Source organism: Vombatus ursinus, unplaced genomic scaffold, assembly GCF_900497805.2.
Source record: "Vombatus ursinus unplaced genomic scaffold, bare-nosed wombat genome assembly UNPS02014802.1, whole genome shotgun sequence".
NCBI lineage: Eukaryota > Metazoa > Chordata > Mammalia > Diprotodontia > Vombatidae > Vombatus > Vombatus ursinus.
In genome coordinates this window covers 1,318,063-1,339,075 of record NW_020954580.1, presented here as the reverse complement: position 1 = coordinate 1,339,075, position 21,013 = coordinate 1,318,063, and the positions used below count along the sequence as shown (strand labels likewise).

General features: G+C 37.0%; 1 protein-coding gene across 3 annotated transcripts in view; it reads left to right on the top strand.

Annotated features, from left to right (window-relative positions):
* The window catches only part of ACSL3 (acyl-CoA synthetase long chain family member 3), a 79,183-nt gene that overhangs the window by 20,651 nt on the left and 37,519 nt on the right, over window positions 1–21,013 (top strand). For all 3 annotated transcript variants that reach the window (XM_027873769.1, XM_027873767.1, XM_027873768.1), the window contains exon 2: window positions 9,167–9,580. In XM_027873769.1, coding sequence (XP_027729570.1) covers window positions 9,206–9,580 — 375 coding nt within the window. In that variant the 5' untranslated portion in view covers window positions 9,167–9,205. The remainder of the gene's footprint in view (window positions 1–9,166; window positions 9,581–21,013) is intronic.

Below are 21,013 nucleotides of genomic sequence, written 5' to 3'. Positions count from 1 at the left end.
TGTGTGTGTGTGTGTGTGTGTGTGTGTGTGTGTGTGTGTGTGTGTAGGTTTATCTAGTTCTGAGGGGGTGGTTGAAATCCCACACTACTACAGTTTTGTTACCTATTTTCACCTGTAATTCATTTACCTTTTCCTTTAGAAATCTGAATGCTTTATCATTTGTTGCATATATTAGTATTGCTATTACTTCATTATCTAGTCTATCTTTTACCATATTGTAGTTTCCCTGCTTATCTCTTAATTAAATCTAGTTTAGCTTTAGCTTTGTCTAAGATCGCCATTGCTACCTGTACTTTTTCTATGTCACCTGAAGTGTAATAAATTCCACTCTAGCCCTTTATTGTTACTTTATGTGTCTCCCATTTTTAAATGCATTTCTTGGAAACAGCATATTGTTAATTTCAGAGTTTTGATCCACTCTGCTATCCGTTTCCATTCATGGGTGAGTTCATCCCATTGACATTAAAAGGTTTTTGTTTTGTTTTGTTTTGTTTTTTTTTTGAGGCAGTTGGGGTGAAGAGACTTGCACAGGGTCACACAGCTAGTAAGTGTCAAGTGTCTGAGGCCGGTTTTGAACTCAGGTCCTCCTGACTCCAGAGCTGGTGCTCTATCTACTGTGCCACCTGGCTATCCCTCACATTCAAAGGTATAATTACTATTTGTGTATTTCCCTCCATTCTATTTTTCCTCATTATTTATCCTTCTCACTATCTTTTTACCCGGTACCTCCTCAGAAATCTAATTTACTTCTGACCATTGCCTCCTTAATCTGCACATTCTTCTAAAAGTCTTTCCCTTATCCTGTCTCCTTGCCCTCCTATTTCTCTGTAAGTTAAGAAAACTTTTATACCCTAGTAAATATATGTTATTCCTTCTTTAACTCAGTTCTGATGAGAATAAGGTTCCCACAACTGCCTTCCCCCCTATACTGACCTCCACTGTAATAGTTCTTCCATTTATGTCTCTTTTGTATGAGAAAATTTGCTCCATTTTATCTCGCCCTATCCAATTTCATTTTTTAGGATCGTCCTATCATAATCAACTCCATCTAAAGCCTTCAATCTCTGTATACTCTTTTGAACTAACCTAGTAATGCTAATATTCCTTTTTTTTTTTTTTGGGCTGGGCAATGGGGTTAAGTGACTTGCCCAGGGTCACACAGCTAGTAAGTATTATGTGTCTGAGGTCGAATTTGAACTCGGGTCCTCCTGAATCCAGGGCCAGTGCTCTAATCCACTGCGCCACCTAGCTGCCCCAATGATAATATTCTTAAGAGTTAAAATATCATTTTCCCATATAAGAAGTATATAGTTAAATCCCTTATAATTAGTCTTTCATGTTTATCTTCTTATGTTTCTCCTGATTCTTGTAAGTCAAATTGTCTGTTCAGTTCTGGTCTTTTCCTCAAGAATATCTGAAAGTCCTTTAGTTCATTAAGTAACCATTTTTTTTTTATTTGAAGGATTACATGCAGCTTTGTTGGGTAGGTTATTCTGGGTTGCAAGTCCAACTTCTTTGCCCTTTGAAATATTATATTCCACACCCTATGGCCTTTTAATTTAGAAGCTGCTAAATCTTGTGTTATCCTGAATGTAGCTCCACAGTATTTAAATAGTTTCTTTCCAGCTGCTTGTAATATTTTCTCCTTGACCTGGGAGCTTTGAAACTTAGCTATAGTGTATTTCCTTTGAGTTTTCATTTTGGGATCTTTTTTGTGGTGATCTGTGGATTTTTTTCAATTTCTGTTTTACCCTTTAGTTTTAAAACTTCAAGGCAGTTTTCCTCAGTAATTTCTTGAAGTATAGTGTCTAGACAGTGTTTGATCATAACTTTCAGGTAGTCCAACAATTCTTATATTGTCTTTTTTTTTTTTTTTTTTTTGGCAGTTGGGGTTAAGTGACTTGTCCAGGGTCACACAGCTAGTCTGTGTCAAGTGTTTGGTCTGAGGTCGGATTTGAGCTCAGGTCCTCCTGACTTCAGGGCTGGTGTTCTATCCACTGGCCACCTAGCTGCCCCTATTGTCTTTCTTCTACCTGTTTTCCAGCTCAGTTGTTTTTCTAATGAGATGTTTTGCATTCTCTTTTGTTTTTCATTCTTTTGATTTTTTTCTTATTTCTTATGAAGTCATTAGCTTCTCCCTTGCCCAGTTCTAAGTTTTAAGGGGTTATTTTCTTCAGTAAATTTTAAGATCACTTTTTCCAATTGGTTGACTTTCTTTTAATAATTTTCTTGGTTTTTTTTTTTTTTTTTGCATTACTCATTTCTTTTCCCAGTTTTTCCTCAACCTCTTTTATTTGATTATTCAAGTCCTTTTCAAGCTCTTCCAAGAACTCTTTTGGGCTTGTGACCATTTTACATTTTTCTTTGAAGCTTTACAAGAAGCTGTTTTGTGTTCTGAGTTTGAACCCAGAGCTTCTTTATTACCGTAGTAGCTATCTGTGGTCAGATTCTTTCTTTTGTTTTTCACTCATTCGTTTTTAACTCTCCATTTCTTGGCTGTTAACTTTATGTTAGAGTTGGCCTCTGCTCCTGGGATGTGGGGGATAAAGTCTCAGGCTATAGGCTTTTTGTGCTGCTGTTTTCTGGGCTCTGTTTGGGGGCCTTTGACCTCCTAGTTCTTCCAGTGTTCTGTAATCCAAGGCTAGGTGTTGTCACTGCTCCTCTGGTTCATACCTTGGTTTATAAGTGACCTCAAACACTCTTCTCTGCTCCTCAGCTGTGACCAGGACCCCCAGCAGCACTGCTGCCATCACACTCTTACTCCTTGTGGTCTGTAAGGTAGCTGCAAGTGTCAGCTTACCCTTCTGCCCTTGAACCAAACCAGAGACTTTGCTGCCTTGTGAGTGACCACAACTAATAGGACCTCTGTCCCTGGGACCACAGACAGTGGGCCTATGCTTACTCCCACAGCCTGGGACAGGGTCTGCTTAGCACACCTGGGCCTCCTGTCCAGCACCAGCAGAGGGCTCATACAGTCTTCCCTGAGCAGTTACTAGAACTCCAGCATTGACTATGGGGCAAAAGCTATGGAAGTTCAGGCTCTTGGCTTATATGCCCTCAGGGCTTGCTGTTTGTTGACTTGGTGGGAAGTCTCTGCATTTCAGTCAGGCCCAGACTACCACCCTGGAAAGTCAGATTTTTCCTAAGGATCCTCCCGGGTTGTCTTGGGCTAGATGACTACTTTAATTAATTAAATTTAAATTAATTTGACTGCTCTAAAATTTACTTTAAGGCATTATTTTAAGTTATTTAGGTGAGCCAAGTAGTTTCCTGCCTTATTCTGCCATCTTCATACAATTCCTTCAATTTTAGATTTGCTATTCTTATACACTTGCATATGCTGTCTGGCCTCAGATACTACCTTTGTGACCTTAGGCAAGTCATTTAACCTCTGTTTGCCTCTGTTTCCTCATCTGTAAAACGGGGATAATAATAGAACCTACCTTGCAGGGTGGTTGTGAAGCTTAAATTAGATGATTTTTTGCAAAGTGCTTAGCACAGTGCCTAGTGCCTAGGAGGCATATAAATCTATCTGTACCACAACTCTTGTGGTCAGTTGTCAGCACTTCCATATTTTTGTGGTTATATTTCTTCAAAGTAAGTTTTTACTGCTACCTTTTGTTTTTATTTCACCTATATTTCCCAGTGAATACCTCTGGTTATATTTTTAATATTAACTTGTACAATGGTTTTGTGGCTAATTGTCCTGTTCTAGGCAAAGGGGACTGTTATTTTTCCAAAGAACCACATTATATAGTATTGTTTTCTAAACCACTAAATTTGTTGTTCAGTTCAGTCCAGTCCAATTCTTAGTTACCCCATTTGGAAGTTTTCTTGGCAAAGAGACTGGAGTGGATTTCCATTTCCTTTTCCAGCTCATTTTACACATGAGGAAACTGAGGCAAATAGGGCTAAGTGACTTGCCCAGAGTTACATAGCTACTAAGTTTCTGAAGTCAGATTTGAACTCAGGAAGATAGTCTTTCTGATTCCAGGCCCAGCACTCTATCCACTGTGCTGTCCATTCACCATTAAGTTTATCTTTTATATAAACTCATGATAAAACTAAATTGGAGGGTTTTTTTTATTTAATAGTGAGCCTGTTTTACTTATTCTTGTAAAGAAACTCTACTACAGATCACTTTTTTTTGTTTGTTTTAGGCAATTGGTGTTAAGTGAGTTGCCCATGGTCACACAGCTAGTATGTGTCAAGTGTTTGGTCTGAGGCTGGATTTGAACTCAGGTCCTCCTGACTTCAGGGCTGGTGCTCTATACACTGTGCTACCTAGCTGCCCCTACAGATCACTTTCAAAAGAGGAATTACTACAAATTTGAAAAACTTAGAAATAATGAAGATATATAAAAAATATACATATATAATCTATATAATAAAACATATAAATATAACAAAAATATTTGAAGATGTAAACCTGCTGTTAATTTTGTAAGATAATATGGTTGGGCTGAGGAGAATTAAATCAGCCAATTAAATGTTTTATATCAATTCCACCTTACCAAACCTATGGATTTTTATTATCCCTTTAATCCTGAAAAGCAGGAAAGAAAGCATGTTCTGACTGAGCAGAAGAATTACCTCTAAAATAACTCTTTAGGAGCTACAAATCACAGTTATGGCTTTATTTTCCATTTCAGGCTGACAGGCCAAGTCCTTGAAAATAAATATTTTTCCCTCTTTTCCCTTTAGTTTTCTATTTCAGAATATGGATTCTATCTTGTATTTCAGAAGTTTTTCTATTTCATAATGGCCTGTTAATGCAATTTATTTTTATAGAGACGGTGCCTGTGTTGGTATAGAGAGAAACAAAAAAAACACCACCACCACTTTGGAGTCATAGGACTTGACTTTGAGTTAGGTAGAGCAATTTTTAATTACATCCCTTGACTTTTCGGGGTCTTAGTTTTGGCCACTGTATAAGGAAAGAGTTGTATTCCTGGGCCTCTGAGCCCTGTTCCCATTTTAGCTATAGCTGCAACATGCAATGTTGAGCCTCGGGAGTTAGGAAGCCTTGGGTGTAAGTCCTGCCACTGCCACAGACTGGCCACATGGACAAGTGAGGGTGCCCCATCAGCGCCCCAAGGCAACAGCTCTCTAAGGTTATAAATTGCAGGAATGGTGATCCCGCATTTGGTGTGCCAAAGTTTCCTCTTTGGGAGCTGTCTGCAAGAGCATAGTAGTAAGTGACCAAAACAAATGAAAAAACCCCTCACAAATTGGTCTTAGAATTTGGAGCCTGGTCCGAGATTTGGGAATGACCAAGTCTGACAAAGTATCATGCGGAGCACCTTTCAGCTGCTAAACCATGCTTTCTGAATTTCCCTCCCGGTGAAATCTGTACAGATTGGTTTTTCATCAGCCAATGCCACGTGCTTCCAGGCCAGACTCTTAGACAGTAATTGATTTGACTTTGTCACGTGGAATTTGTTTGTCACTCTCCCGGGAGGGAGGGAAAGGGGAAGCAGATGGGCCTGGAAGATACCTGGGCCCGGTGCCTTCCCGCTTGGACTCCCCCCAGCCCCCTGCCCCCTGCCCCTCTGCTCACGTCATTGAAGCTGCAGGCGAGGGGCGGGGCCTGCTTTGTTGAGCTCCGCCGCCTCCGCCCTCTCCTCCTCTCCCCCTTTCCCTCCCTTCTCCCCTCCCCCTCCCCTCTCCCACCTGCCCCCGGGGGGGTGGGGGAGAGCGCCCCTGCCCCTCGGCAGCCGAGAGCGTTGGGTCTGCTGGGTGATGCGGGCGGGCCGGAGGGCGGGGCCCCAGGCGAGTGCCGGTGAGCCCCCTCCGGAGCGGCGAGCCGCGGACACGGACACGGACACGGACACGGACACGGACACGATGTGTTTGTTACGCCCTCGCTAGGTGTGAGTTTCCCACTCGTTGGGCCGCGGCGCCTTCCCCGGGCTCAGCCCCGAGTGTCCCGGCGTTGACCCGGCCCGGGACAGGCGGAGCCAGAGAGCACACACAGATCCAGTGTTTGAGTTGGTGTTTCAAGGAGCTGTTTTAATAAGCTGAAGGACGGGGAGATTTGTTGGGTTAGAAATTTCTTACCTACTCTTGGGTTTTTGCTGTATGTTTGCTTTTTTGGAACTCAAGCTGTGACCTAGGAGGAATTAAGATCCCCAACTTACTGTGGGATTGTTAGCATTTTGATTCTGCACTGATTGAAAAATTGAAACTCATTATTTACTATGAAGTGCTAACATGCATACATACCTTAGTAGCTATTAAAAACACTGTATAATCTTATTTTTTGTCCTAGAACCTGATACTTTACAATTAAATGAGTTGGTGTGGTGCTTTGTCATTTGCATAACTTTTCCTAAATGTATTTTCCTCTTTAGTTTTTTGATGAGGGACAGTCCCAAAGCTCTTTTTAAATAATTTGAACACAGATATTAATTTATATATTTACTTAGAATAGCTGTGCATTGAGCATTTAAAAAATTCATGCTCCTTTAAATTATTCCTGTCATACTGAATATTTTGTAGAAAGGCAACTCTTTACAGTATGGTAGAATGAACATTGAATTTGGGATCTGAAGACTGGGATGCCCTGAGGTTAACCAAGTTTAACTCTGTTTACTCATCTATAAAATGGGGTTGGTACATGCCCTGCTTTCCTTAGAAGATGATTGTGAGATCAAATGAGTTGTATAGTGCTTTGTAAACCGTAAGTATATACCATTCCTGCTTAATCTAGTTATAGAATAGAACATAAGGCAATGACATCAGCATATTTTTTGCTTACTATTGATGGCCATACTCTATTATGTAAACTATGAAGTAGTTGGTTTTGAATCATATTGTAATTTTGATATTTATAGTAATGTTTGAAGTGACTACAAGAACATCATAACTCTTTACCCACAGGGTAAAAAAAAAAACAAAAACAAAACCTATTTTTCAGCTACAATATCACTGTAATTTCTACAATATTTACAGGGATATGTGCATTCCCTCCAGTGGTACAGATGGCAACTCAGACATACATCATTATGTATGATTCTCATGTAAATCTTATATATCTCCACATTGGAGTCCACCCAGTGCCTAATGCAACACTCACTCTGTGCATCCGTCTTTTATTGTTCCTTTTTTTTTTTAAGGTTTTTTTTTTTTTTGGCTAGGCAATGGCATTAAGTGACTTGCCCAGGGTCACACAGCTAGTAAGTGTCAAGTGTCTGAGGCTGAATTTGAACTCAGGTCCTCCTGACTCCAGGGCCAGTGTTCTGTCCACTATGCCACCTAGCTGCTCCTTATCCTTCCTCTTGTTCAATACATAAGTAGCCCATTTCTTTTCCAGTTATAAATGTCTCTGATTACAAGCTCTAGACTGCGCCACCCCCCCACTCCCCTTCCTCGTTTGAAATTTGCTGTGGTTTATTTATGTCCATCATATATCTCTTCGGGCCTGTTGGGTGATGTAATTTTGATTGCTCAGAAATTGTGCTTTGGGATTTGTGATTTGAAATTGTGATTTGAAACCTTATAGCTTCACTGAAAACATATTGGTGTTAAAAAAGAAGGAATTTTATTTCAGAGAAAACCTTGGTGCCACTGAAAGTGATGTACAGTTTTCCAAATGCAATACAGTCTGCACTCTTCCTCCCATTTGGTAGTGCTTTTAAATATTTTTGAAGTTCTTTTTTTCTTTTTTTTTCCTCCCTAGGCTCTGTGTAGGTCTCTGGTATGGGACTGTTTTATAGGGGAAGAAAAAAAAGAAATACTGTAAGCCAGGGAAGGGCTTGACAAGTATACTTTGGATTCAGAACCCAGACAAATTAGTCATTTATTTCTGTTTTCCTAAGCCTTTCCTGCAGAAGATGAAACTTTCCCAAGTATTGCTTTCTTCTGGTTGTTTCTTCTTTAAAATGAATACATCAGTTTGTGCCTTCTCATTCCCTACAAGATAATGGCCAAAATTCCAGTTCTACTTGCATAGGACTCTTCCATTTTGCCCCCTTTCTACCTGTTCTGTCCTTTGCCATCTCAGACTGTTCTTGAACACAAAATCTGTGCTTTACTGAAACTAGTTGGTTGGCTTTCCTCTGTATATGCTTTGTAACAGTGAAGACTCCACTGCCCTCCCCCAGTTTCCACATTCTTGCCTACCTTTTCTTTAAGGCCAACCTTAAAGTCCTCCTATGAACCCTTTCCAGGCCACAATTTTTCTTCTGAATTTATACCTCTTCTTATACATCAGTGTCAGTTAATTATTTATTACTTAGAAACATCTCCTTATTTTTTTAGTCTTCTATAATTGTAAAATTCTTGAATTGTTTAATTTTAAAATTTGTTCCTTCTTTCCTCAACTAAATGCTAAGTTTCTTGAGGGCAGGGACAATCTTATACTTTGATCTTCTGATACCTTGTTCTTTGTATTCTTTTATTTAAAAGAATAAAGTAAAGGTTGACAAAAATATTAGCTGATTAGCTGGGATTCTGTTTGAAATAGAAATTCTATGTTAAATTAAATCATTTATATATGAGCAATATGGTATAATATAGTCTAGGTGTGGCATATTAAGTTCATATAAAAAGATGTGTTCCCTGAAATAGTCTTCAAATCAGGCCAGGTATAGAAAGAAAATTTGTATCATCACCAAAATATTCAAAACAGAGCCTACCAGTTTTACCCCTCAAAACATCTTCCACTTCTAACCTCCCCCGGTTTTGGTTACTGTTGCCTGAGTTTTCTTTCTTGCAAAATACTTCAGTATGCCTGCTAATCCACAGATATTAGGAAAGAATTAACAAAGTCAAAAAAACCTTGCTTTTTTCCACCAATCTTGCTACTGAATAACAGGGACCCAGAATTTGAAAGCTGATCTTGTTTGGGACCCTTTTCTTTTGTAACTTCCTTTGTTCTCTGTGATGTTGGTAAATTAAAATGAGTACTTCAGTTGAGGCTTTTGTGCTCAAGATTAGTAAACTTTTGCATGATAATTCACTGGCCAGTTGGTTTGATACCAGTGTCTGCTCTTAAAGTGGAAGGGGAAGAGAGGGTAATAGAGGAATAAAGGCTTGGTATGTTTGTCTAACTATATAAAATCATACTTTGAGTTACCTTGTTGATACTGAATAGTTATTAAAAATATATTTAAAAAAATCTAACCTTTAAAGTAACTTTCCATATTTTTTTCCTTTTCTTTAGATTCTCCCTGAAGTCCATTATTTCAACTTGTGAGCAGTTATGAGTACCCCAGGAGCTTCAACAGCTGCAATGAAGCTAAAACAGAACATCAATCCTATTCTTTTATGTTTCATAAACTTTGTAGTTTTGATCTACACTGTTTTAACGTACATTCCATTTTACCTTATGTGTGGATCAAGACAAGCAAGATCCAATCAGCTTAAAGCAAAGCCTGTCAATAGGCAGCCTGCTGCAGCATACCGCTCTGTTAACAGCTTGCAGGGTTTGGCTGCAGTGCTCTATCCTGGATGTGACACGCTGGATAAAGTTTTTAAGTATGCAGAAAACAAATTTAAGGACAAAAGGCTTCTGGGAACACGTGAAGTACTAATTGAGGAAGATGAAGTGCAACCAAATGGAAAAATTTTTAAAAAGGTAAGCATGGGTTCATTTCTAATAAGATTCTACAAATAAAATGTAATGTTAGCCATGAAGGACTGAGTATTTTTGCTTCTGCAAATTTTGAAAGTTTCAGAAGTAGAGAAAATGACTAGCTTTTTTATGCCTTTTTATGTCCTTTCCTTAGCCATCTTTCAGGTACCTATAGGTATGGGGGTCTTCCAAACATCTAAGGCTAACAGGCCTTGGGATAGATAATACTGTACATCCTGGCCTCAGGATGATGGGTGCCCTAAATTTTCCAAATTGCTCCACTATTTGAAGTATTGTCTTCCCATTGCCTCCAGGATCAAATACAAAATGCTCTGTTCAGCGTTCAAAACCAGTTGTAACCCCTAATACCTTTCCAGTCTTCTTACACTTTATTCCTCAAAACATATTTTTCTTTTTAATGACTCTGGCATTCTGGCTGTTCACCCAAATTCTAGGCTCTTGGCTGTAGGTACTATGTTTAGAGCACTCTGCTTCCTCTACTAGACCTGCTGATCTCCCTGGTGTCCTTTAAGTCCCAGCTAAAATTCTGCCTTCTATAGGAAGCCTTCCTCAACCCCTCTTAATTCCTCTATCTTCTATCTGTTAATTATTTCCCATTCATTCTCTAGCTAGCTTGCTTTATGTATATTTGTTTGCTTTTTGTCTCTCATTCGATTGTAAGCTGCTTGAGGGCAGGGATTGTCTTTTGCCTCTTTTTGTATTCTCTGTGCTTAGGTGCTTAATAAACATTTATTGATTGATGGATGGATCTGATTAGTTTGAATGTGGAACTTTCATGGGTTTCTGATAGCCTGATATTTTTACTATTGCAAGCTCTGAAAAAGGCGATGAAGAACTGTTACAGTGGTCAGAGGACAGAGAGAGAAGTAAGCCTTTATTTCTGTCTTCAATATCTATTTCTGTGTTGTGTAAGTGAAAGTGTATTTTAAAATGTACTCCCTTATTTGCTAATATACAAGAAACTACCACAATACATTTGAACTATATGGCAGATTTTATGCACCAAAAAAGAATCTCCTACAAGAGGGTTTCTTTAACACTTAAATGGTTGCTTATTAGCAAAAACACCTGTTAGGCAGTACAAAGACCTCTCGTACAGTTGCCTAGTATCACCTTGTAAGATAAGAATAGAAGTGGTATGAAAATGCTATTACTGAGCTGGATTTTCATATCTGGCGAAAGCTGGTAGACAGTTCTTTGGACCCCTATATTGGAAGAAATGGCAAATGCCTTTTTTCTTTTTTCTTTTTCTTTTCTTTTTTTTCTTTCTTTCTTTTTTTTTTTTTTGCAAGGCAGTGGGGTGAAGTGACTTGCCCAGGGTCACGTAGCTAGTAAGTGTCAAGTGTCTGAGGTCAGATTTGAACTTAGGTCTTCCTGAATCCAGGGCTGGTGCCCTATCCACTGTGCCATCTAGCTGCCCTGGCCAATGCCTTTTTCAACGATGATAAGATTTTGTGTGCTTGGCCTTTATGGGCCAGTTAATTATGATGTTATGTGGTCACTAGCTATGCTCCTTAGACTAGAAAGTTAATTTGGAAATACATTGGCTATCATGAAACATGCAAATATATAATTCTATATTAATAACTATGGTATAGAATATAAGATAATAGTTCAAGAGAAATACAAAGTATTATCAGAAGGAAAGATCATTTCTGATTGTTGGGCTCATTGAAGGAGATGGCATTCAAACTGATATCTAAAGATCGGTATTATTTGAAAAGGTGGAAAGACGGCAGTGCACTTTGGCAGAATTGTCCATGTGGAGGAGACAAGTATGAGAGAGATCTGGAAAGGGAAGACAAACCAGCTTCTGCAGGTCACCTAAGTGGCATGCTAGGGAACCTAACCTGAACTTTATTTTATTGGGTAGTCAGTCAGCTCTGAAGAATTTTGAGTAGAAGAATGATGTGATCAGATCTTTGCATATGACTTGTGAAGATGGATTAGAGTGTGGGAGAGACTTAGGGGAGAGGGATTGGGGTAGTCTGAGGATACAGAGTTTGGTTCTTGGATTATGTCTGAGGAAAGAGGAAGGAGACTTACACATTTGAGATGTTGCAGAGGTAGAATCAATAGGACTTAGTAACCTTTTGGATGTGGAAGTTAAAAAAGATAGCAATGAAATTTTTAGCATGATGATTGGATGAATGGTAGGTGCTATTTCCCAAAATAAGAAAATTGGAAGTGGGAGTTGGTTTGAGGGGAAAGTTGGTAAGTTGTTTTCTGTACATAGGTGATGATAGTATTTTCTTTCTATTCTTGGACTTTCCTGAAGACTGTTTAAGGAACAGATCTGGAGAGTGTGTGTGTGTGTGCGCATGATATATGTATATATGTATATGTGTGTATATATGTGTATATATGTATAATGTATGTAGTACAGAATATGTATATGAGCTGGACTTGACAACACTAGGTATTACTTCTGCTTTCTTTATTAACTTAACTTTATAGAGATAGTGATTGGTATACTGAGCTCCAAAATGAGGAAACTGTCTTTACAAGTTTAGTTCAGTCATTTATCTGAAATCTGTAGTCTTTGGAAAGTTGCCTAGAGCACTGGGGATATTAAGTGACTTGCTCAGGGTCACTAGTAGGTGCCAAGGGCAGAATTGGAACCTAGGTCTTCTGGCTCTGAGGCTGGCTTTCTGGCCACAAACATTCTGATTCTTTTATTATTCACTTCATTAAGATATGTACAATATAAGAGATTCTGATCTGGACTAAATTTTGAGAAAGCCTTTGATATTTGAATTCAAAGATTCTTAGTCACTTTCTACCTCAGCATGCTTCCTAAGAACTACCTTTTCCATATTTTCTGTTAGTCTGTCCTAGGTGTTCTTCCTAATTCATATAGCAGTAATTGCCACAAAATAACATTTATGAAGATGAGAAATTCTAGATTTGCTATAACTGTTCCCTGCTTTTGTCAGTTCCAAAGGAATTTTCAACATTTTGCAGTCAAAGAAGATTTTTCTCCTTAGTAATTCATCTTGAATATTGTAACATAATTGATATTGTATAGGTCTAAGAGTCTAGAAATGTTACCCGTTGAGAAGAAGAAGAAATGGCTGGACTATTAATAGGGAAAGTTGGAATGTGAAAAAAAACAATGCTCTTCTGGCAATACCATCTTTCTTTGTCTAAAGGACTTCACCAGAGGTTTTAGAATATAAAATTTCCTTTTGCCAGAGTGATGCCCATTGTAGAATCAATATTTGTGACTTATAAAACTTCACGCAGTAGATCTTGGACTTTTTATATTTATAAGTGGGACATTCAATAATATTCTTTGAAATTTTGATCAATAAGAAGAAAGTGTAATTTACCCTTATTCTTGGATTTTTATTTAAAAAAAAACAGTAAAAGTATTTTATTTCAACTAGCTTTTTTAAAGGAAACGGTGCTCAAAACTATTTTTCATATTCTGTTATTCCCATTTACCAGTTAACACAAGTCAGATGATTTGGGAGTAGCCCTCCAAGACTTTTTTTAGCCACATGGAGTAGTCCAGTGATATATTCTTGCTTTTTTAGAAAAAAAAAAAAACCAGGTTAATTAGGCAGATTATGAAAGAGTAACTTAATTGCCATCTTTTGGGTAAATTAACAAGTTGGAAAGGATATTATCCAGAGTTTGGCTTAATTATAGAAGGAACTCAGTAGTTACTTGGGTAGTATGCCTATTGCTAGACTATGCTTTATTCAGAAGATGAATCATGATCTATTAAAATATTTTACAGAAATTTGACTGCTCTAAGTTAAGTGGGCTTTGATTTGTTTCCAGCTAAAGTGTTAAAATGATAATTTGGTAGGACTTCAGTCTCCTTGTGGTTGGAGCAAGTTCTGCTGGGACCACTGCCAGGTAGGCTAGGCTATTTTCCCCTAAAAGGAAGACATCTGCCTGGACACAATTTGTCTCAGAGGGCTAGGATTTGTGACTTTGATGAGATTTCCTGGTCTCCCAGGTTATAAAAAACCAGGCCAGGAAGGAGTTGGTATCCCTCGGTCAGCCTTGATGGTATGAGCCACTGTAAGGTGAATCAACAGAGCCTTCTGTTTCAACAGACACTTCCAACCAGATGCATTTTTGTGTGGAAACGGGCTGTTCTCCTTTTACAATGCTATTGTTAAATTCTTATTTTTTGTTAAATGCAATATGGTCTGTGAGGGTTTTATTGTTGTAATTCCAGCTCTGAACTACTGCACTGGTCTCAGTCAGATCTGCTCCAGAATATTCCTGGTCATATAAGTGTTTAGCAAAGCCTGTTTTTAAATTGAAGTAAAAGATGTCTGGTGGACAGAGAATTGTTGCTTTCTTTTCTTTTTTTGTCTTCTTCACTGTCCATAGATAATGTAGTTCCTCTCCCAAAGTCATACAGTTTTTGTTGCTTTTTCTTGGTATAGTTCGTGATATTTCTTTTACAGGTACATCTGGCAGTTTCAGTAATTTTTATTGGTGGAGAGAGTCTGGAATGTAATTTTATCTGTGTGGGGAACTTGTGTTATGAATATTCTTTCCACCAGTGCATATTGTCAATTTATTTGTTATTTACAATGTTAGAGAATTGCCCGGAGTACCTGGAGTGCCACTGAGAGGTTTAAGTGCCAGGCCACACAGCTACTATTTGTCAGAGGTAGGACTTGAACCCAGGTCTCCTAAATGAGAGACTAGTCCACTATCCACTATGTCAAGCCAAACTGTCCATTGATATAATTATTTTCTTGAAACAAATACCTGTTTTCTTCATCGGGATTTGTATCATATAGGACCAACCTACTGTATATACTGATGTATGATCTATGGTAATTTCAGTTCCCATTTGTTGAAATAACTTTTGGAGTATAATCTTGTTACAGAATCCCAGAATTAGCCTCTGTTACTGTCATTTGTGACAGCTAACATGCTGCATTATCATGTCTTTTCCCTTGACAAATAATATCTCTGTTCATTTTGTTTTTATATTACGTTTCAAGTTCCTTGCTTAAAACCAAATTTCGGTAACAAATTCTTCAGTTTCAATAAACGTGTCTTGTTTTGTCTGTAAATTAGAGATTATCTACCTAATTTTTAAAAATTTTAATATTTTGTTTTTTCCAAATTACATGTAAAACAATGTTTGATATACTTAATCTTGCTAAGCTGATAGAAATGAGTTCTAAGAAACCATTTAGTTGCGAATTTTGAATTGTTTATCTCTTTATAGATGTTCCTTTGTTTTTGTTTATTGCTGGGTTTGTTTTTTTTTTATGCTTTTTGGTGAGGCAGTTGGAGTTAAGTGACTTGCCTAGGGTCACACAGCTAGTAAGTGTCAAGTGTCTGAGGTCTGATTTGAACTCATGTCTTCCTGACCCCAAGGCCAGCGCTCTATCCACTGCACCACCTCGCTGCCCCATTTCTTTGGGTTTTAATTGATCTTTCCAAGTTTCAATGGTTATCTTGTTGTCAAAAATTGATTTTGTGTCTTGGATTTTACTCATAAAATCAATAATCTTTATTTAATCTGCTCAATTAAGAATAATTTCTTTTTTTATTTAAATTTTTTCCTCAATTACATGTTAAACAGTTTTTAACATTCGTGTTTTGAATTCTTTCCTTCCTTCTCTTTCCCCCTTCTTGAGAAGGCGAGCAATTTGCTGTGGGTTATACATGCCTCAGTCATGCAAAACATTTCTATATTAGCCATGTTGCAAAAGAAAACAGACTAAAAAACCCCAAGAAGAATAAAGTTTAAAAAAAAAAAAAAAGGATACTTTGATTTGCATTCAGACTCCATCAGTTCTTCCCCGAAAGTGGATAGCATTTTCCATCGTAAGTCCTTTGGAATTGTCTTGGATCATTGTATTGTTGAAAATAGCTAATTCATTCACAATTGATTATTGTATGGTATTGCTTGTACAATGTTCTCCTGGCTCTGTTCACTTCACTTTTGCATCTGTTCATATAAGTCTTCCCAGGTTTTTCTGAAACTCCTGCTTGTCATTTCTTATAGCACAATAGTATTCCTTCACAATCAAATACCACAACTTGTTCAGCCTTTCCCCATTTAAGGGACGAACTCTCAATTTCTAATTCTTTGCCACCACTAAAAGAGCTGCTATGATTATTTTTGTACGCGTGGATACTTTTCCTTTTTCTTTGTTCTTTTTAGAATGTAGACCTGGTAGTCGCTGGGTCAAAGGCTATGCCCAATGTTATAGCCCTTTGGGCATAGTTCCAAATTGCTTTCTAGAATAGTTGGATCAGTTTGCAACTCCATCAACAGTGCTTTAGTGTCCCAATTTTTTCACATCTCCTCCAACATTGACTATTTTCCTTTTCTGTTATATTAGCCAATTTGATAGATGTGAGGTAATACCGCAGAGTTGTTCTGATTTGCATTTCTCTAATCAGTAGTGATTTAGAGCATTTTTTCATATGACTATAGATAGTTTTGATTTCTTTTTCTAAAAATTCCCTATTCCTATCCTTTGACCATTTATCAGTAGGGGAATAACTCATCTTCTTATAAATTTGATTCAGTTCCCCATTTATTTGAGAAAAGAGGTTCTTATCAGAGAAATTTGTAATTCTCCCTTCCTCCTCCTCTCCCCTGTCCCACCTAGTTTCTTGCTTTCCTGCATTGGTTTTATTTGTCTAAAACCCTTTTAATTTAATGTAATCAAAATTGTTCCATTTTATGTCCTGTAATATTCTCTATGTTTTGTTTTGGTCATAAATTATTCCCCAATCTGACAGGTAAAATATTCCTTGCTCCCCTAATTTGCTTATGATATCACCCTTTATGTCTAAAAATCATGTACATATTTTGGCTTTGTTTTGGTATGCCATGTAAGGTGTTAGTCTATACCTAGTTTTTGCCAAACTGCTTTCTAGTTTTCTCAACAATTTTTGTCGGATAATGAATTGTCCCAAAAGCCCAGATTTTTGGGTTTAATCAACCACCAGATTACTGTGATTATTTACTAATGTGTCTTGTGTACCTGATCTCTTTCAGTGATCCACCATTATTTTTCTTAGCCAGTACCATATTGTTTTGATGATTACTACTTTGTGATACAGTTTGAGGTCTACCTTCCTTCACATTTTTTTAATTGATTCCCTTGATATTCTTGACCTTCTGTTCATCCAGATGAATTTTGTTAATAAACATTTTTTCGTAATTTAATTGGTATGAAACTGAATAAGTAAATTGTGTTAGGTAGAATTGTCATTTTTATTATATTGACTTGGCCAACCCATGAACAGTTCATAATTTTCCAGTTATTTAGATCTGACTTTATTTGAATGAGAAGTGTTAAGTAATTGTGTTCATATAGTTCTTGGTTTTGTCTTGGCAGGTAGATTCCCAAGTATTTTATATTGTCTGCAGTTATTTTAAATGGATTTTCTCTTTCTATCTCTTGCTGCTGGACTTTGTTAGTAATATGTAGAAATACTGATTATTTATGTGGGTTTTATATTCTACAACTTGTTGAAGTTGTTAATTATTTCAAGTAGTTCTTTAGTTGATACTCTGCTGTTCATACCATCATGTCATCTGCAAAGAATAGTAGTTTTGTTTCCTCATTGCCTGTTGTAATTTCTTCAATTTCTTTTTCTTATTGCTATAGCTAGCATTTCTAGTATGATAATGAGTAATAGTGGTGACAATGGGCAGCCTTGCTTCACAAACCCTGATTTTATTAGGAAGGCTTCTAGCTTATCCGTGTTACGGACAGTGCTTGCTGATGGTTTTAGATTAATATTACTTATCGTTTTAAGGAAAGCTCCATTTACTCCTGTGCTTCTTAGTGTTTTTAATAGGGGTGAGTGTTACATTTTGTCAGAAGCTTTTTTCTGTAGCTATTGAGATAATCATGTTTTCTTATTGTTTTTGTTATTGATATACTGATATCCATTATGTCCATTATACTGATAGTTTTCCTACTGTTGAACCAGCCCTGTATTCCTGGTATAAATTCCACCTGTTATATGGTATGTAATCTTTGTGTAATATTGTTATCTCCTTACTAGTATTTTATTTAAAATTTTTGCATCAGTATTCATTATGGAAATTTGTCTATAGTTTTTTTTTCTCCATTTTGGCTCTTCCTGGTTTAAGTATCAGCACCATATTTATATCATAAAAGGACTTTGGTAGGACTCCTTTTCCTATTTTTTCCAAATAGTTCATGCAGTATTGAAATTAATTGTTCTTCAAATGCTTGGTAGAATTCACTTGTGAATCCATATGGTCTTGCGGATTTTTTCTTAGAGAGTTCATTGACAGCTTCTTGAATTTCTTTTTCTCTTTTTTTTTGGGGGGGGGGAGGCAAGGCAATGGGGTAAAGTGACTTGCCCAGGGTCACACAGCTAGTAAGTGTCAAGTGTCGAAGGCCAGATTTGAACTCGAGTCTTCTTGAATGCAGGGCTAGTGCTCCATCCACTGTGCCATCTAGCTGCCCCACAATTTCTTTCTCAAAGATAGGGTTATTTAAGTATTCTATTTTGTCTCCTGTTAATCTGGGCTGTTGATATTTTTGTTAATATTCCTCTATTTCACTTAGATTGTTAGATATATTGGCATATATTTTGCAAAATAGCTTCTAATTAGTCCTTTAATTTCATCTTCATTCGTGGCAATTTTCACCCTTTTCATTTTTGATACTGATAATTTGATTTTCTTTTTCCTTAATCAAATTAACCAATGGTTTATCTGTTATTTTTTTCCCATAAAATCAGCTCTTAGTTTTATTTATTAGTTTAATCGTTTTCTTTAAATTTTATTCATCTCTTTTAATTTTCAAGATTTCTAATTTGGGATTTTTAATTAGGTTTTTTTTTTTTTTTTTGGTGAGACATTCAGGGTTAAGTGACTTGCTCAGGGTTACACAGCTCATAAGTGTCAAGTGTCGAAGGTCGGATTTGACCTCAGGTCCTCCTGAGTCCAAGGCCAGAGCTCTATTCACTGCGCCACCTAGCTGCCCCTAATTAGTTCTTTTTTCTAGCTTTTTTAGTTGCATGCTCAATTCAGTGATCTGCTCTTTCTCTCTTTTATTGATGTAAGCATTGAGAGATTCTATGTACTGCTTTGGCTGCATCTGATAAATTTTGCTATTATCTTATAGTTGTCATTCTCTTTAATGAAATTAATGTTTCTTTCTGTGATTTGTTCTTTGACTCATTCTTTAGGATTAGATTATTTAGTTTCCAATTATTTTTTAATCTGTCTTTCCATGACCCTTTATTGAATATTATTTTTATTGCATTGTGATTTGAAAGGGGTACATTTAACATTTCTGCTTTTCTGCATTTGGTTGTGAGATATTTTGCTCTAATACATGGTCAGTTTTTGTGAAGGTGCCATGTACATCTGGAAAAAAGGTATGCTTCTTTTTATTCCCATTCAATTTTCTCCAGAGGTCTATCATATTTAATTTATCTAAAATTGTATTCCTCTCCCTAACTTCCCTTAACTTCTTGCTTGTTTATCTTTTAGTTAGATTTATCTAGTTCTGAGAGGGAAAAGTTGAGGTCCTTCACTAGTATCGTTTTACTGTTTCCTCCTATAACTCATTTAACTTATCTTTTAAGAATTTAGGTGCTATGCCATTTGGTGCATATATATTTAGTATTGATATTGCTTCATTGTCTATGGTACTTTTTAGCATAATGTAATTTCTCTGCTTATCTCTTTTAATTAGGTCTACTTTTGCTTTTGCTTTGTCTGATACTATGATTACTATCTTGGCTTTTTTCTTCAGCCGGAACATAATAAATTCTACTTCAAGCCCTTATTTACTGTGTGTTTGTGTGTGTGTGTGTGTGTGTGTGTGTGTGTCTGTCTGTGTATCTGTATGCCTGTGTGTCTTGTTTCAAGTGTGTTTTTTGTAAACAACATATTGTCAGATTCTGGTTTTTATAGCAGCACTTTTTTTTTGGATGAGGCAATCTGGGTTAAGTGACTTGCCTGGGGTCACACAGCTAGTAAGTGTCAAGTGTCTGAGGCTGGATTTGAACTCAGGTCCTCCTGACTCCAAGGCTGGAACTCTAGATTCTGGTTTTTAATCCATTCTGCTGTCTGCTTGAGTGTCTCTCTGTTTCAAGTGTGTTTCTTGTAAACATCATATCATTGGATTCTGGTTTTTAATCTATTTTGCTATCTGCTTCCATTTTATGGGTGAGTTTATCCTCTTTACAATGATGATTATTGCTTATCCCCCCTCACCCATTTATCCTTTTCTTTTCTACCCTGTTCCTCAAAAGTCTTTTTTGATTCTGACCACTGCCTCTCCCAAACTGCCCTCCCTTTTATCAGGTCCTTCACCCCGAATTCTCTTCTCCTCTTGCCCTCCTACTTTCCTGTAGTTTACTTCCAGCTGAGTATGTAGTGCTATTTGAGCCAATTCCAATGAGAGTCAGATTTTCTATTCAGTTTTTTTTTTTCCATTGAGAATGCTTGGAAAATCCTCTATTTCATTAAATATCCTCTTTTCCCCTTTAATGATTGCACTCTGTTTTGCTAGGTAGGTTATTCTTCGTTATAATCCTAGTTCCTTTGCCTTTTGAAATATCATATTCCAAGACCTCTGATTCTTTTATGTAGCAACTGCTAAATCTTGTGTTATCCTGATGTGGCTGCACAATATTTGAATTGTTTCTGTCTGCTGTTGCAATGTTTTCTCCTTGACCTGGGGGCTCAGAAATTTGACTATGATATTCTTGGGAGTTTTCATTTTGGGACCTGTTTCTGGAGGTGATAGGTGGATTCTTTTGATTTTACCCTCTGGTTCTAAAATATCAGTACAGTTTTCCTTTATAATTTCTTGAAATATTATGTCTAGGTTCTTTTCTTGATCATGGCTTTTAGACAGTCCAATAATTCTTAAATGATTTCTCCTGGATCTATTTTTCAGGTCAGCTTTTTCCAATGAGATAGTTCACATTTTCTTCTTTTTTAAATTCTTTTGACTTTATTTTATTGTTTCTTGATGTCTCATGGAGTCACTAGCTTCCACTTGCCCAATTCTGATTTTTAAGGGGTTATTTTCTTCAGTGAATTTTTATACCTCTTTTTCCATTTGGTCAGTTCTCTTTTTAAAGGAATTCTTCTCTTCCGTAGATTATTATCCCTTCTCCCCCTTTTTAAAAAAATTGGCCAATTATGTTTTTTAAGCTCATTTTCTTTTTTTTTTTTTTGGTGCCTCTTCTAACTAGCTATTAATTCTCTTTTCGTAATTTTCTACCATCGCTCTCATTTCTTTTCCTAATTTTCCCTCTACCTCTCATTTGTTTTTTAAAATCCTTTTGAGTTCTTCTAGGACTTCTTTTTGGGTTTATATCCAATTCACATTTTTTCTTTGGGGCTTTGTATATGGCTGTTTTGACTTCTTTATCCTCTTTTGAGTTTGTTTCTTGATCTTCCCAGTC